Here is a 16,026-nt window from a genome sequence, read left to right on the forward strand (position 1 = left end):
AGAGGTATGAGCTGGAAGGAAGGTTTGGGCTTCAGGACACTGAAGTTGTGCTCTTAAAACATAGTTAGAATCAGGGAATCACTGCTTTGGATTGGGAGGGACCTTAAAACTCATCCAGTTCCACCCCCTGCCATGGGCAGGGACACTAGATCAGGTTACTCCAAGCCTAGCTGGCAAATGAAGCCCTTGGATCTCACTGGATCCAAGGAGCCACCTGCCCAGAGATTTGCAGTTAGAAACTCCTGCCACCCTGCCCCTGGACACAGGAGTTTAAACTCCTCCAGTGATGTTTGGATTGTTTTGCAATCCCCTGAGAGATGGAATGTGGGGAATGGCAGGAGCTGGGAATGCTGAGGGTACCCAGAAATCTGTGACTGTTGCTCTGCCTGGGTCGTTTTGGCTGTTTCTCCATTTTTTGCACACAATATCCCCCCATACATGAGGTACCTACACAAGGATCCTCCAATAACGGTTGCTGCAGGAATTCCTGCCCCAGGGCTTCTCCTCCTCCCCTCCTCACACTGCAATGCCAAGGGAAAGCCCATAAATATGATGACGGGGTTGTAGCAGCTTTCTATCCCTTAATGCTGGTGGGAAAGCACATCCCACATTCCCAGCTCTGCTGGGAGAGCTGCGTGTGGGAGGAACGTGAGCTGTGCTGCTTCTCCGCTGGCTGGCGGGGCTGATGGGGGAGGCAGAGGCACAAATAGTATCTTTTTTTTGTTGAATGTTCCTTAAAAACAATCCAGGCTTTGTTGTTAAGGCCACAACAACAGCAGCCTCGACTTCTTTCAGCTCAGGGAACTTTAAAAGGGTCATTTCTGCCAAGGCACAGGGTGATCTCCACTGTGCTGCCCTCTCACACTGTGCCTGGGTAAGAGTCTCAGGGGATAAAACAAGCAAATAACCCTTCCTTCCTCCCAAAAATAATTGTGAGGAGGGAGGTTACTGCAGAGAGTAGCTAAAAACTTCCAGAAATGTGGAATTTGGGGCATATAGACAGTAGCAAACTTTCTCATCGTAGTGTCAGGATCTTGTGGTACCACTGGAAGAGAATACAGAGGGGTATTTAATACTCCTGAACCACTATTTTGGGAGAGCGGGAGGTGAAGGCTTTAATGCTTTTCTACATGGCAGTGGGTGTTGGAATGAGATGGGCTTTAAGGTCCCTTCTAATCCAAACCATTCTATGATTTTAAGATAAGGAACAGGGAATATTTCTCTCTTTCCTCACTCCATCTCTAAAGAAAGCACAGGCAGTAGCTCTCTGAGCAAAAATATATAATTTGACATTGAAGATACTGTTACATATAGTTTGGGCAGACTGAGGGAAACCTGCTTCCTTTCCTATGGTTTCATGTCTGCTTTTTGTCTGCCCTTTACAGGCAAAAAAGGTCTGTTTGCTCTTGCTAAGTAACCTGTGAAACACAGTCTTTCTCTGCTGATCTTCAATTTCTAGACGTCTTGCTTTCACCTCCCTGCTCTCAAGCTCAGAATTGCTTCATCAGCATAAATATTCAGACTGACAGAGTCTTAAATGCCTTTTAAATGTCGGCTCATTTCCTCTCTGGTTCTCTGGAGAGCTGGAATTCATTCCCTGTGGTTGGTAGGGTTTGTGGGTTGCCTGGGGCGTGGTTGGTGCTCAGGTACCTCCCCAGACAGACGAGGACCACAGTGTGCAGATTTTGCAGGGAAAGCTTCAAAATTAGGAACTTCTCACTTGTTCCAACCAGTGAGCATCTCCATCAGCTGCTGGCAGTGTGTGACCCTTTGTTTCTGGTCCCTCTGTGGTCCCCTGCAAAATCTCTGGCTGCAGGTGATGGTGGCGGGGCCGAAATATTCCCCATCACTCAGAGTCACACCTGCTCCATTCACCCATTTCTGGCCCCAAACCCCAGTATTTAAAGCTGGACTGGCCCCAAACCCCAGCATTGAAAGCTGGACTGGTTTAAGTGTCTTTTCTTTTGAGGATAAGCACAAACATTACTCATCAGACTGCAGCAAGGGGATTTGAGGTGAGGGTTCCTCTGTGGGGGTAGGGAGGAGGTGGGTATTTCCCCTCTGAATACAGCACAATTTCTTTCCCTCTTCCTGTGCAGAATATGCATTTCCTAGTCTGACTGATACATACACTAATGGATTGGCCCTATTCAGGGAAGACAGCTGACAGTGGGTCTCTTTTGACAATAACAACAAGTTTCAGGCTCTGTAAGCTCCCAACACCTCAGAGCTGTCCTGGGGAAGCACTGCAGGTGCTGGTGTAGCACCTGTGTCTTCGGTGAGCAGGTCATGGTAGGACAGCAGGCAGGGCAACCACCCTCAGCCATTCCGTGCAGGAGCACCTCCCTCTGCGCTCCCCTGGTGATCACAGCCTTCTCCTCTGGAGCTTTCTCTGCCCTGGGAAGAGATGTTCTCCTCCTGCACTGCACATCCTTGCCCTGATAAGCTGTAAAATCAGCCAGGAGAGCACTCAAGTGCTTTAATTAAGATTTCTATGCTCTCCAGCTCCTATCCTGTACAACACAAGGCTGCTGCTGTCAGCAAGGGCTCTTTTAGCTGGAATCCCATCCCTTGGCTGCTGTTGAGGAAGGACCATGCCAGGATGCTGCTATAGGATGTTTTAGTTTGTAAGGAAATGCAGCAGGTTGTTGCTGTATTTGGTGGCTACTGGAGGTTTATTCTGAACACGGAATAGTCTCTTCTCAGGGGAGGCATTGGGTCACAGCAAGTCCTTCCACCAGAACAAATCTAAACTTCACCTCATCAACCCAATGGATGAAGTTGCCTCTTGTCCACACCACCCCAGTGACTTGAAGCACCTCAGTGATGTCATCCTTGCCATCACTGAACAGGGCTGGTCAGGAAGAGGCCTCTTCGCAGTAGAACCCCCAGGTTAAAAGTTCTTGGGTAAAAAGGAAAAGGCTGCTATCAGTAAGTGATCCCACTGAAATGTGTGCTACAAATACAGGTCAGAAGCACAGCTCTCACTGAGCCTTTTGAGGAGCATCCAACAACTGGGTGAATAAAGGGTTCTTGTTCTGCAAGGAACAAGGTGCCTCTCATTTACATAGAGGCTGATTCTCCATAGTGAGTCTTCCAGGCAGCAACTTCAACTCCTGTGGCAGCTCCTGCATTGATAACTTGCAGCAAACTATTTCCATGCAGTTAAGATTATGAGCTCCTCTTCCTGACCTACCAGAGCCACAGAATCCTGGAGTGGTTTGGGTTGGAAGGACCTTAAAGCTCATCCAGTCCCACCCCTTACCATGGACAAGGACTCCTTCCACTATACCAGGTTGCTCCAAACCCTGTCCAACCTGGCCTGGAACACTTTCAGGGATGGGGCAGCCACAGCTGCTCTCGGCAACTTGTGCCAGGGCCTCGCCTCCCTCCCAGCCAACAATTCCTTCCCAATATCCCATGTAACCCTGCCCTCTGGCAGTTGGAAGCCATTCCCCTTTGTCCTGTCCCTCCATCCCTTGTCAAAGTCCCTCTCCAGCTCTCTTGGAGCACCTTTAGGTGCTGGAAGGTGCTCTAAGTTCTCCTTGGGAGATGCTTCTGGGGCCTGTGTGGGGTCTGTGAGTTTTAATTTTGGCTTTGGTCACAGCATAAACAAATAAGCACCTGGGATGCAGTTCCTGGTGGGATGAAGGAGAAGGAGGGGGTGTCATGTGCCTTGGGCACTTCATTTCAATATATACTGTGCCCTTTGCTTTTGTGCTGAGGGAAAGAACTGTTTCCCTCTTCTGGGTCTGGTAGGAAGATTTTTCTGAGCAGGGAAATGCTGTTGAGCTGCTCACTCACCACCTGACCAAGCTCCTGGTGATCACCTTATCTGCAAGAGAAACCTGACCCTCCTTCCTGCTCCTCCAGAGAGGGAGCAGCCACTGGATCATCCCTTCCACCTCAGGGAGTGTCCATGGTTCTTCTTGTGCCACAGGTCACAGTCCCTGCAGGTTGGCCAGGGGTTCAGGGACAACTCAGCTGCTCTTTTCTCAGGACTTTCATTCTCAATAAGAGCAAACAAAGCTGTCACTGAGCACGGCTCGGGGAAGTGCAGTGGCAGTGGTGGTGATGCCTGTGAGGTGGCTGGTGTCCAAGGAAGATGTGTGGGATGTGGGGCTCAACCCTCCCTGTTCTGGTGCCATCTTTCTTCATTAGCCATCCTTTCTGTTCCTCTGCTTTAGTGTGCACAGAAAACTTGCAATTAATGGATTCTTTTAGAAATACAGTGACATTTTAATTCTCCCTGTTTCCCCTCCTCTCTCCCTTTTTTTAAATCTTCAGATGGATTTCTAAAGATTCTAGGTTTTCAGTACTCTTGAAGCCTTTCTGTCCTCTCCTACAGCACTTCCAACTGTAAGAATTTGTCCAGAGCCATCAGCCCTCTGATCCCTTTGTCCCCTTTTCCCTGTTCCAAGGTACCACCTTTCTGCCTTCCTTTCTGTTAAAAGTTGACCTGCAGAACTGAAAGTGCCTTTTGAACATCTCCTCCTCCTTCCATCCCTGGCTCTTCTAACACAGAGTAACATGAAAAAAAACTTTTTGAGGAGAGATCTAACACTGATTCCATACTTCCAAGATGAGTTAGTTTGATTTTTTCTTTCTCTTTTTCTTTAATCATATTTGAAGTGAATATTTGCAAGTACTTTGGCAAAAGACATATCACTGTGCCTTGAGAAGGTATCTTCTGTTCTGAAGCTGGTAGAGTGCAGAGGAAAAGAGGTGGCCTCTAAATTTACCAGTCTAGCACAGGGGTGAAGTGCATGTGGATCATGACATCAGAGTGCATTAAGCACTGGGGAATAAATAACATCACTTTGCCCATGAATCTCCAGTTTAAGGATTTATCGATATCTCACTGCAGGTTTGAAAGGGTAAATGCCATTTAAATGGGTTTGGTAATCTACAGAGTAAATCAGTAGGAGCATTTTAATGGGATTTTTTCATGTTTCTTAACATTCTGAATGCCTCTAGAATATTTCTTTTGGTGATGATGATTATGTGAACAATATTTCAGTAGTGTGTATCTAACAACTCTCACGGACACGCTCTAGAACCAGACATAATGAGGTAACAAATGTATATAACTAATGTAGTTAAAATTTGTTAAAATCAAAATAGTTGAGGCCTAGTAAACAGACAGCAATTTTTTAAAGTAGTCAATAGCTTAATTTGTAGTTGATAAGCAATTAAAATATCATTTTATCATAGAATCATTGAATGATTTGGGTTGGACAACCTTCAGTCATCCAGCTGCAGTCAAATGTATATTTGTATATATTTAGTGTTGTATAAACTAGTGAGGGCCTTTTTCTTGTCCCTGTGGAGGTGGTTGTTGGTTTGGTCTTGGTTGTGACCAACAAATCAGCTTCATGCTGAAGAGCTACTCTTACTTTGAGTTGGCTGGAGAGGTGAGGGAGCTTAGAATCATAGACTGGCTTGAGTCTGAAGGGATCTTAAAGGTCACAGAGTCACAGAATCAATTAGGTTGGAAAAGACCTCTGAGATCATCAAGTCCAACCTATGACCCAACACCACCTTGTCAAGCAGACCATGGCATTGAGTGCCACATCCAGTCGTTCCTTGAACACCTCCAGGCTCTACCACCTTCCTGGACAGCCCCTTCCAATGTCTAATCACCCTTTCTGTGAAGAATTTCTTCCTGAAGTCCAACCTAAACCACCTCTGGTGCATCTTAAGACTGTTTTCTGAGCTCAGCTGGCAAGAATGTGCCATCCCTCATCTCTGGGAAATCTTGACTTTGATGAGTAAACCCACTTTTCCCCTCGCTTGACAGAGCCCCTGTGAATATGTCGAGTCTGACCAGAGTAATGGGATTGTTGGTTCTGTGGGTTTGTTCCAAACAAGTGATGTTGCCTTTGATTTTGTTGTACTTGAAGGTGCCTCATCACCAGACATGGAGTCCAGCTATGGGGGAGGCTTGCTAGATATGGTGAAAGGAGGAGCAGGGAGACTCTTCAGCAATTTGAAGGATAACTTGAAGGATACCCTGAAAGACACATCTTCCAAGGTCATGCAGTCTGTTGCCAGGTACAGTACAGCTGAAGCAGGTAAAACCACTGGCTGCAAAGTGCCAGTCCCAGCTGCCACCTGAATAGCACAGCAAGACTCCCAGGGAACACAGTGAAGGAAGGAGGTGAAAATCACAAGTGGCTTCTTTGATTCTGTCTCATAATTGGTATTTGACCTCAAGGAAGCAGGAAATACAAAGTAAAACAATCTAAGCTTCATAGTAGATGAGCACCCCCTTCCCAGTGCAAGTGGAGCACTTGGTCTCCAATTCCTGGAGGATTCCCTGCGGGGTCCTACCCAACTACCACTTGAATATTTTGTCACTGAAAACTGGCTCATATCGATGCCCTCCCTTGAGGCTCTACTTGCTGATGTTCCCATCACTAAATCCACCTTTTGAATCTAAGAAAGGGCTGAGGTGACTTTGCTTTGGTGACTGCTGGCGTGCTCCCCTGTGCTTGGCTCTCTGCCCACCTCCAAGGGATACGGGGCTATAAGAAATTAAAGAAACTTAATGCATGCAAGACTTCAGAGGCTTTGAGGGATCTGCAAAGTGGCAAACTACCAGAGATTTCTCCTGAAAACTGGCACTGAAAATTAATGACAAAAGGGAAAAGGGACCTTTTTTGCAAGTCCTTCAGTCAGTTAATTGCATGTGTAGAGAGGAAGGCTGGGTCACTGTCTGCAGGAAGCCATTTGCTCCTTCTTTTAAAGAGTTACTTTTAAGATCATTTTTCCTTGTTTGATAAGCAGATTTTTGTGGGAAAACACTTCTGGTTCCTCTAATGTGCTGCTTTTGTAATGTCTGTCTCCTGATTTGTCTTCTTTTAGCTACACTAAGGGGGAGCTGGATATTTCTTACATTACCTCAAGAATCATAGGTAAGTGCTGCTTAGTGAATAAATACAATCTGTGGTACCCCAGAATTACATAAAGACTCAGCCTGGCTTCTCCTTGCTTTCCTAGTGATGTTTTTTCCGGCTGAAGGCGTGGAGCTGGGATTCAGGAACCACATTGAAGATGTGAGGACGTTTTTGGATTCCAGACATCCCGACCACTACACCGTCTTCAACTTGTCCCCCAAATATTATCGCAGTGCCAAGTTCCACAACAGGGTGAGTGTCTCCCAAGAGTTTAACAGGAGGAAGGGGTGAAACTCCTTGGGAAAAGGGGCACCAGGTCCTGTTTCTGAGCACGGCAGAATGTAAGAAGATGATTAAGGAGTTAGAGGTGTTTTTAAGATGCTGTGGTGGTTTTTGGGTTTTAGCTGATGCCTGGGATCACAGGGATTAAAGAGCTGGAAAGTTCAGGGCATAATTCTCATGTCAGAAAGAGGCACTGAGTGGAGCTTGCACTGCTCTGATCTCATACAGAGCTGTTAGAAGCTGCTGAAGAGAAATAAAGAATAAAATGAAAGGGCTTTGAAAGAAATTACCAGTATAAGAAGGTAGATTATTTTCATGTTGAACAATCCTGTGCTTTAAACAAGTAGGAGCCCTTAGCAGGCAAAGCACAGGACTGGAAACTAGTTCTAAGGGACATTTTGGCTCTTGTGACTTTAAAAACCCACCTCCACTCTGTGGCCCAGTTTCCCTCTCTAAAACCAGAGCAGCATTACGGGAGCATTGCGAGGCTCTGGTTCATTAATGGCTTTTAGAGGAAATCTCTATGAAATGCTACTGGTGAAATGCAAGATTAGATTTAATCTTTCCAAAAACTTCCTGTTCTTTCCTTCTCCCAGAAGGGACTGATGTGTTTTGGTTTTTGTTTTTGTTTTTTTTTAAACTTCTAACTTTTTGTTGCCTTCAGCAAAAAAGCCAAAAGCAGTTGCCAGGCTTAACCCTCAGTCAGGATAAATTAATCTAACCTATAAGCCTAATTTAATTTTAATTTGAGGTATAGCTGAATTTACCTTCAGCAATTGCTCTGATCACCAGAAATCACTCACTCATGAAGCAAATTTCTCAGAGACCTTCAGTAAACAGCCATGACTTTAAAGATGAATAAATGAAAAGGAAAGACTAATTAAAAGATATTAAGGGCTCTGAATCTTCAGTCTTGATTGGTTCTGGTGCAACACTTGCTGTTGGTGGGTGAAGGAAGATCCATCTACTTCTGAAAGCCCAGCTTTAAACTTCTATTGTTATATGATCTGTCTATAACTCCTCCAATCCTAAATTTTACCTACTCAAAATCTTAGCAGGTGATTTTGTACATCACTCTCAAAACATGACCTGGTGTTTTGGAACCATTGCCTTGATTCTCACAGGAAAAAAAATGATGCATCTTTTAATAAAATATTGTACTTTCAGGTTATGAGCTAGAAAGTACTGATTCCAAGTATTTTACATGAAAATGAAGGTGCATAGCACAACACATGAAACATTTATAAGGTTGGACTTCATATATATTGTAAAAGATACTAATGGGCCATCAAGGAGGTGAAATCACCTTCAGAGTGTTTTCTGCTGTGGGTGAAGATGTCAGGATGAAAATTTTGAATTCCTACACTCTTTAAAACTGTTTTGTTCCTAAGATCAAAGTAGGTAACTCTGCTGCGTAGTGGCACAGGAGGGAGATGAATTAATGTCCTGCTGGGCTATTTTCCTGCCTGGATGTGGCTGAGTGGATCACAAAGCCCCAGGTGCCCAGTCTATCAAGGAGGACAAGGGACTATGAGTGGTTAGTGAGGCACTGGGAAAGGCTGTCCAGAGAAGCTGTGGCTGCTCCATCCTTGGGAATGTCCAAGGCCAGGTTGGATGGGGCTTGGAGAAACCTGGGCTAGTGAAAGGTGTCCCTGCCCATGGCAGGGGGTGGAATGAGATGAACTTTAAGTTCTCTCCCAAACCAACCCATTTTATGACTCCTCACACTGAGACCTTGCTGTGCTCTGTTCTCTCTGTGTCCCCAACAGGAAAGGAGAGGAGAGCTCACATCTGCCTGAGGAAGCCTGAGCAATTTCAAAACATGTAACGCAAATATAACATTAAACAAACCCAAACTTCAAAGTCCCTGATGGGTCACATTCTTGGCACTTGCTGCCCTACTGTTCAAGTAAAACAAGCTCTGGCTGCTCATTTCCAGAGCTCTAGAAGAATTCCTGTTACTTTCCCCAAGGTTGTGTGTCATGAGTGGTGGGGAGGTTATGTTTGATGTAAACAAAACGCTACATAGAGCGGATTTAATTTCTTAATTGCCAACCAACAGGCAGATGTGTAATTATAGGCAACATAAATATATAATTATGGACTGTTGGGAAATGTATATTATTTACTAGACAAGTGATAATGACTTTTCCAGATGCTTGACAGTGTGTTGGTGTGAGGTTTGTTCAGAAGATCATCAGTGAAAGGGTCATTGGTCATACTAATTCTAAAAGCAAAAATGAAGGATGTACAACAGCAGGAGTGAGACAAACCACAACTCTTGAGACAGGAGAGGGTGGGGGATGAGTATAATGCTGCACAGAGGGTAAATAGGGAATGGTCATTCCCTGCCTTCCAAACTTTGAGCATGATTTGACTTGTTGGGTGGTTTCTACAACACAAACCTGCACTTGCTCACCAAGGGCACAGCTGAACTTTGGGATATTCTAGAGATCAAAAGCTTTCATGAGTCTAAAAAGTGATTAGATGAATATCTAGATATTAAATTAGGCGAAAGTCTACCAAATGTTAAGCAGAGCTCTGCCAGCAGGATGGATGCCTGGGTTAAGCAGTCCTGCCAGCTTGGCCTATCCCTGCATCCTCTGGGAGTCCTTGAAGCTGTCACTTGACACAACACACAGCTTAGTGGTTCTCTGGTTTGAGTCAGGATGCCTGGTTCTGCTCCAAGATGTCGTGCAGGTGTAAGACAGAACCTTGAGCACAAGTTTTATGAAACCTGGAGCTCTTCCTTCCTCTGAGAGATAAAACAGGTATGGGAACCATATGTGCGTTTAAGAACATCTGGGTAGATCATCTCCTTCCTTCCCTGTTCTCATTAAGCAGGATCCAAATGTCAGCTGAGAGAGAAAACCAGTTCTTTGTCTGAGGACAAGCCTCATGACATTTCTCCTTTAAATTTCTTCTAGCCAGAAATGCCTTTAAAAAAAAAGATATTTTGATTAAAACCAGATGAAAGGGAGGTGTCTGTCTAAGGCTATTTGATGTGCTGCTTGAGACTGCAAGGACTGTTCTAGAGATAAGTGTTATGACTCAGAACTAGTACACTGATGAATAGTAACTAGATATACTTTAGGATTTGTGGTTTTTCAGCTCTAAGGAGTCATTCATTTTTATGGCTCATATATTAACTATACTTACTCAGATATGATTTTTTTTTTTTTAACAGAAGATTCCCTTTCATCAGCTTAATATCTGTCACATAGGGCTTGGGAATCCTATGACACAAAACGACTGAGAACAACAGATGCTCAGTACCCTTTGCAAATCAGGGCAGTAGTTTTTAGGGACATGTTGTACAAAGGCTTTAGATATGGCAGACATCAATGTGAGACTGGAGCATTATGAAAGGGCCACTCGAGATAATTTGACGTGGAATGTAAATTTTTAAAAATGTGCAGTCAGGGCCAACACATCAGTTTTATGTTATTTGACTGAGAATGCTTTTTTGTTTGCCTCCTCATCATTCATGGAAATCACGTCGCAGAATTATGCGTGGGGAGAGATGGAGCAGGTTTCAAGCACATAACTGTAGGTTGTAAAAGGGAAGTAGGTTTCTGAGGAGAAAGCATTTGTAAAGCAGGCCTGGCTTAATGCTCTTACAAAGCTGGTTTTGTTGCTGGTGCCCTTCCTGCAGGTGTCTGAATGTAGCTGGCCAGTCCGACAGGCACCCAGTCTGCACAACCTCTACGCTGTCTGCAAGAACATGCACAACTGGCTGCAGCAGAACCCCAAAAATGTCTGTGTCATCCACTGCATGGTACGTACAGAGTGACCAAAAAGTCACCACATGATGAGCCATAAGTCATATTACATGTTTGGAGTCTGTGTGCAAGGAGGGAGACAGCTTCTGAAAGAAAAAGGGATGTAATAAAACTCATAGAGAGGGACATCATCTTCCATGTGCAGCTGTAGAGATAAGCTGGGAGGGGTAACACTGAACAAGAAGCAGGAATGCAAAGCTGGAGAGGTTACAATTGTTCTGGCAGTGAACTGTAGAGGTGATGAGGAGCAAAAATGTTTGAATTTCACCTGAGAACCTACTCTAAGAGTTGTCAGGCTGCTGTGATTTGCCCAGTTGAACAGGTTGTTCAGAGCAGCTTTGGCTGCCCCATCCCTGGAAATGTTCAAGGCCAGGTTGGAGCAACCTGATCTAGTGGGTGGTGTCCCTGCCCATGGCAGGGGGTGGGACTGGATGGGCTTTAAGGTTCCTCCCAGCCCAACCCATTCTGGGATTCTATGACTTCACACTTTATTTTAAGTAGTCGCAGGAGAAAACGGAGCCTCCAGTCTGAAGGCTGATGGAAATTGGGCAGAACACACATAGATGGCAATTCTGTCAGACTGTGAATCTGAGAATGTTGAAGTCTCTTGCTATCAGTACTTGTCAGGCCTGGCTGAAGCAGCCCAGCTGCCTTCTGCTGCTCTTTGTGCAGCACAGCTGAAATGGTAAATCCCTCATAAGGGCTATTCAGCACAGGGCAAAGTGTAGATGGGCTGCAGGAGAGTGGTGTGATTCTGTAGGACTAATCTGTAATTTACCCCGTACAGCCTTTCATACTGACAGACAGCAATGCCCAAAAGCAGAGTTGTGTTCTGCTCCTGGAGCCTAAATTAAATCCAGGAGGCTGTCAGCCCTGATCAGCATAAACTGGGAGGAACGGAGGAAATGACTGATCCCAAATTGCATAGACCTCACATATGAGTCTGGCATTTCTGCTTTGCACAGCACAGCCAGAGGCTACCAGATGTAAATTCCCTTCAAATAGAGAGGAAGATGCTCTTGATGCCTCCAGTCCTGGAAATTAGCTCAAGAATCAAATTCCTTTACTGTCCTTTGAGCAATGAATATCAGGATAATGCTGTAAAGTATAGGGAGTCCCTTCCAACACTAACAAGTCTGCAGAAGCCCACTTGGTTTATATGAATCTGAGAGATCTTGTCAGAAGCAATTGGAAGGGGCTAAACCTTAAAAAAGGAAACAGCCTGTTAATGTCAAGCAGGTTCCCAGGGTCTGGGTCAGCTCCAGCATGGCAAATCCTACAGAAAATGGCTGGAATGCCATTTGGTGAGGCCCTGGCACAGGTTGTCCAGAGAAGCTGTGGCTGCCCCATCCCTGGAAGTGTTCGAGGCCAGGTTGGATGGGGCTTGGAGCAACCTGGTCTAATGGAAGGTGTCCCTGCCCATGGCAGGAGGTGGGACTGGATAGGCTTTAAGGTCCCTCCCAGCCCAAACCAGTCTGGGATTTTATGATTCTGTATAACTTTTAACTTGTGTCAGACTTTGAGGGGGACTGCTTGCCTGATGGGGCAGTAGCTTTCCTACTTCTTCCTTGGAAATGAGTTTTGAGTTCTGGGATCTTCTGTGCCCTCTGACACGAGGGGGACATGAGCTGGGTGTCATGGTACTCCGGCAGGATTGAGCAGGTTCTCATATCCATCACTGTGCCATGAATATCCAGACCTGGATTTTGGTGGAAGGGCTTTTTCTTTTTGTTTGGTTCACCAGAGCTGGGGTAGAGTCCATATGACTCATCACCTCCTATATTCCTGAGTATAGGAGGGACTCAGGGCACTGGGGGTACACTGATTTTTTTCCTGCTCTTTCTGTATTTTTGGTCCATCAATCTGACTCATCCTACTCATCCTACTTTCATCCTTAATCACCCTGAAAAGCCCCATAGACTTGTTAAGGAACATTCTGTAGCTTGAGGGCTGTGGAGGTGTTTGGGTGAGGGAGCCTTGGGCTGGATTTTTTTTTTTATGAACTCTTCCAGAATAATTCTCTTAGACAAGTACCTGCACATGTGGGATGGGTGTACACTGATCCCTGTAGTCACTTCCAGGCTTATGTTTGAAATAATTGTAATATTACAGTTTGAGAGCAGCCATGAAACACCAACATTTGCAGATAAAATGTACTTATGGGCTTTAAAACCAAGCCTAAACCATCCTCAGCTTTGGCTGCTCCTTGGATATTACCTTAACTTTGATCGAGGCCAGTGCCACTCACTGAAGGATATTAAACAAATGACACAAAACAGAAAAATCCTCATCAGCTGGTGGTCTCAATCCTAGTCTTTCTGGACAAATGATTTTTTATGATTTAAGGAAGAGCTGAAATTCTAAGGATTTGTCTGATACTCACACACTTTTCTCTCCCTGCCCCTTCTGACAGGACGGCCGTGCAGCCTCAGCAGTTCTGGTCAGTGCCATGTTCTGTTTCTGTCACCTCTTCTCTAGTCCTGGCCCTGCCATGCAGCTGCTGAACACAAAGAGACCTGGAATTGTACTGTGGCCATCTCACAGGAGGTACAGGATCCTGACTAAACTCTATGACGTGTATTCTTCATGGTAAAAACTGCCCGAGTCCCTGTTGTGTGTTTTGGCACTGTGTGCCCAGCCCCAGGCTGAGACAGACATTCAGACTCCACTTTGCTCCTCAGAAATAAGTAGTGAAGTGGTGAACACATGCTGGAATAGGTTGTCCAGAGTGGCTGTGGGATTGCTGTCCTTGGAGATTCCTGGTTGGGTATTACCCCAGCACATAATCCAGTTCTGAGATAGAGTTGGGAAGCTGGTCCTGCCCTGAGCAAAGAGCTGGAGAGGTGAACTTCAGCTGTCTCTTCCAACCTGAATTATCCTATTATTTCAGTTGAAGATGTCCCTGCCTGTTGCAGGGGGTTGGACTAGATGACCGTTAAAGATCCATTCTAACCCAAACCTTCCTGTGATAAACCTGTGGTTAACAGGGCCTGGGTGAATCCCTCTCCTGTGTCAGCCGCATCCTTACAGAAACAGAGGTGTGGGTTTTGTGCCAGCTGCAAGGATGCCGGAGTACATGGAGTACAATGGCACTTTCACTGGATTGCAAGGTAGACTTTGAGTATGAAATGGAAATTGGTCACCTGGGATGGCGATTTCAGCACTGGCTTTCTCTGCCTGCAGGTACATAGGATATATTTGTGATCTAATAGCAGACAAGCCCATCATTCCTCACTGCAAACCACTCACTATCAAGTCAGTCACCCTCAGCCCTGTCCCCTGTTTCAACAAGCAACGCAACGGCTGCCGGCCCTTCTGTGACATCCTCAGCGGAGAGACCAGGATCCTCACCACTGCCCAGGAGTATGAGAGGATGAAGTGAGTTCTGTGACCTCCTCCCATCCTTAGGAGCTTCATTTTGCTGGAATATGTCTAATAACTTTGTCAGGCTGCCTGATAAATGAAGATATTAATCAAAATTAATTGAAAGTTAGTGCTTAGTGTTGAAATAAAAAGCCAGAGTGAGTTTGAGGTTGTCATGTGGTGGGATTGTTCAGTGCTGTGTTGGTTTCCCCCCTGAAATAATTTAGTTTTAGCTCACCCTAACACCAAGCAGAGCACTGAGTGCTCCTTCTCCCTGCTTGCCCTGAAGGAGATGACAGTTTTATGTTGAGCCTGATGATGGGTGGTAGGAGGGACCTTAACTGTGGATTTCCTTCTCTTCCCCTCAAAGAGAATACCGTGTGCAAGAAGGGAAAGTCCTAATTCCACTGGGAGCCACTGTCCATGGAGATGTCGTTGTTTCTGTCTACCACATGAGATCCACCATTGGGGGACGTCTTCAAGCCAAAGTAGGAGCTTGTTTAACTTCTCTTGTGGGGTAGAGGCAATGTGAGGAACCAAGAGGTGGCTAAACATGGGACCTTGATAATTTGCCTGATTATATGTTGGAAACTTTAATATTCAAGTGGCAGAGTGACCAGTGAATGTTTTTGTCTTCCCCATTTGTTACTGGTGCTGGTTGCTGTAGAGATAATATTTTCCTGAAGCCTCTGCTGCAAGTGAAAGGCTCTTGTGTTTTCCTGGGGTACAAACCTGTTGCTCCCAAACCTATTTAAATTTAATTATTTATATTAATAACTAATAAAATTTACTTTATTTATTTCTTTTGTTTATAAATAAATAAAATAACAAATAAATAATTTCATTAAATGAAACTGTGGAAACAGCTTCATTTAATTGCAAAACTAATGAGTGGATCCCAGAAATAAAAGGAAGCAGGGACCTGAAGGCTATGAAGGCTTTCTGTTATGTGGAGGCTGCAGCAGCAGGATTTAAGGCAGATGGAAATATTTGGAATATTTGGGAATATTGAGAAGGAAAAGCTCTGCTGCCTGTAGAACAAGCAGAATGAATTAGCTTATGCAGCAGTTAAGAATAGTCTATATAGTAGCTGGTAGTAGGGTAGACTTAACTAACTGCATATAAACAGCTATTTTAATTTCAGGAATTTAAGCACTTGTTCAGTCCGGTCCTCTGCAGGTTGGTTTTTTGTTTGTTTTTTTTTCAGATGACCAACACACAAATATTCCAAATTCAATTTCATACTGGATTCATAGCCCTAGGAACAACCACTCTAAAATTCACCAAGTGAGTATCTGAAGCTGAACATTAATCATACCTGACACATAAAAGCCTTATGAAGGCTGAGGGAGAACAGTCACAGATGAAATATGAGAAGTCTCTGTGCCTGCATATATTGAAAGACTTTATATAGCTTGCCAGAAATGTTCTTCCCTTTAAAACTCTACCACTCTTGTCCCCTTTAGGCCTGAATTGGATGCCTGTGACTCTCCAGACAAATATCCTCAGCTCTTTCATGTTATACTGGACATAGAAATACAGTCCACAGATAGACAAACTGAACTAACTCCCCCATGGGAGAACTTCACAACAAAAGACATCAATCCATCCATCCTCTTCTCCTCTCACCAGGAGCACCAGGACACTCTTGCTTTGGCAGGTAAGGGCAGCAGAGATTTATCCATTTACATGCTTACCTA

The 16,026-nt window shown here is 44.8% G+C and overlaps 1 protein-coding gene across 2 annotated transcripts in view; it reads left to right on the plus strand.

Moving 5' to 3' along the window:
- The window catches only part of DNAJC6 (DnaJ heat shock protein family (Hsp40) member C6), a 44,841-nt gene that overhangs the window by 17,156 nt on the left and 11,659 nt on the right, over positions 1-16,026 (plus strand). For both annotated transcript variants that reach the window (XM_027719037.2, XM_027719035.2), the window contains 9 exons: positions 5,904-6,054; positions 6,868-6,917; positions 7,003-7,151; positions 10,837-10,959; positions 13,377-13,510; positions 14,147-14,341; positions 14,697-14,814; positions 15,534-15,613; positions 15,793-15,986. In XM_027719037.2, the coding sequence (XP_027574838.1) occupies positions 5,904-6,054; positions 6,868-6,917; positions 7,003-7,151; positions 10,837-10,959; positions 13,377-13,510; positions 14,147-14,341; positions 14,697-14,814; positions 15,534-15,613; positions 15,793-15,986 (1,194 nt within the window). The remainder of the gene's footprint in view (positions 1-5,903; positions 6,055-6,867; positions 6,918-7,002; positions 7,152-10,836; positions 10,960-13,376; positions 13,511-14,146; positions 14,342-14,696; positions 14,815-15,533; positions 15,614-15,792; positions 15,987-16,026) is intronic.

This window comes from Pipra filicauda, unplaced genomic scaffold, assembly GCF_003945595.2.
Source record: "Pipra filicauda isolate LSUMZ 115617 unplaced genomic scaffold, ASM394559v2 scaffold295_size919547_pilon, whole genome shotgun sequence".
NCBI classification, from domain to species: domain Eukaryota; kingdom Metazoa; phylum Chordata; class Aves; order Passeriformes; family Pipridae; genus Pipra; species Pipra filicauda.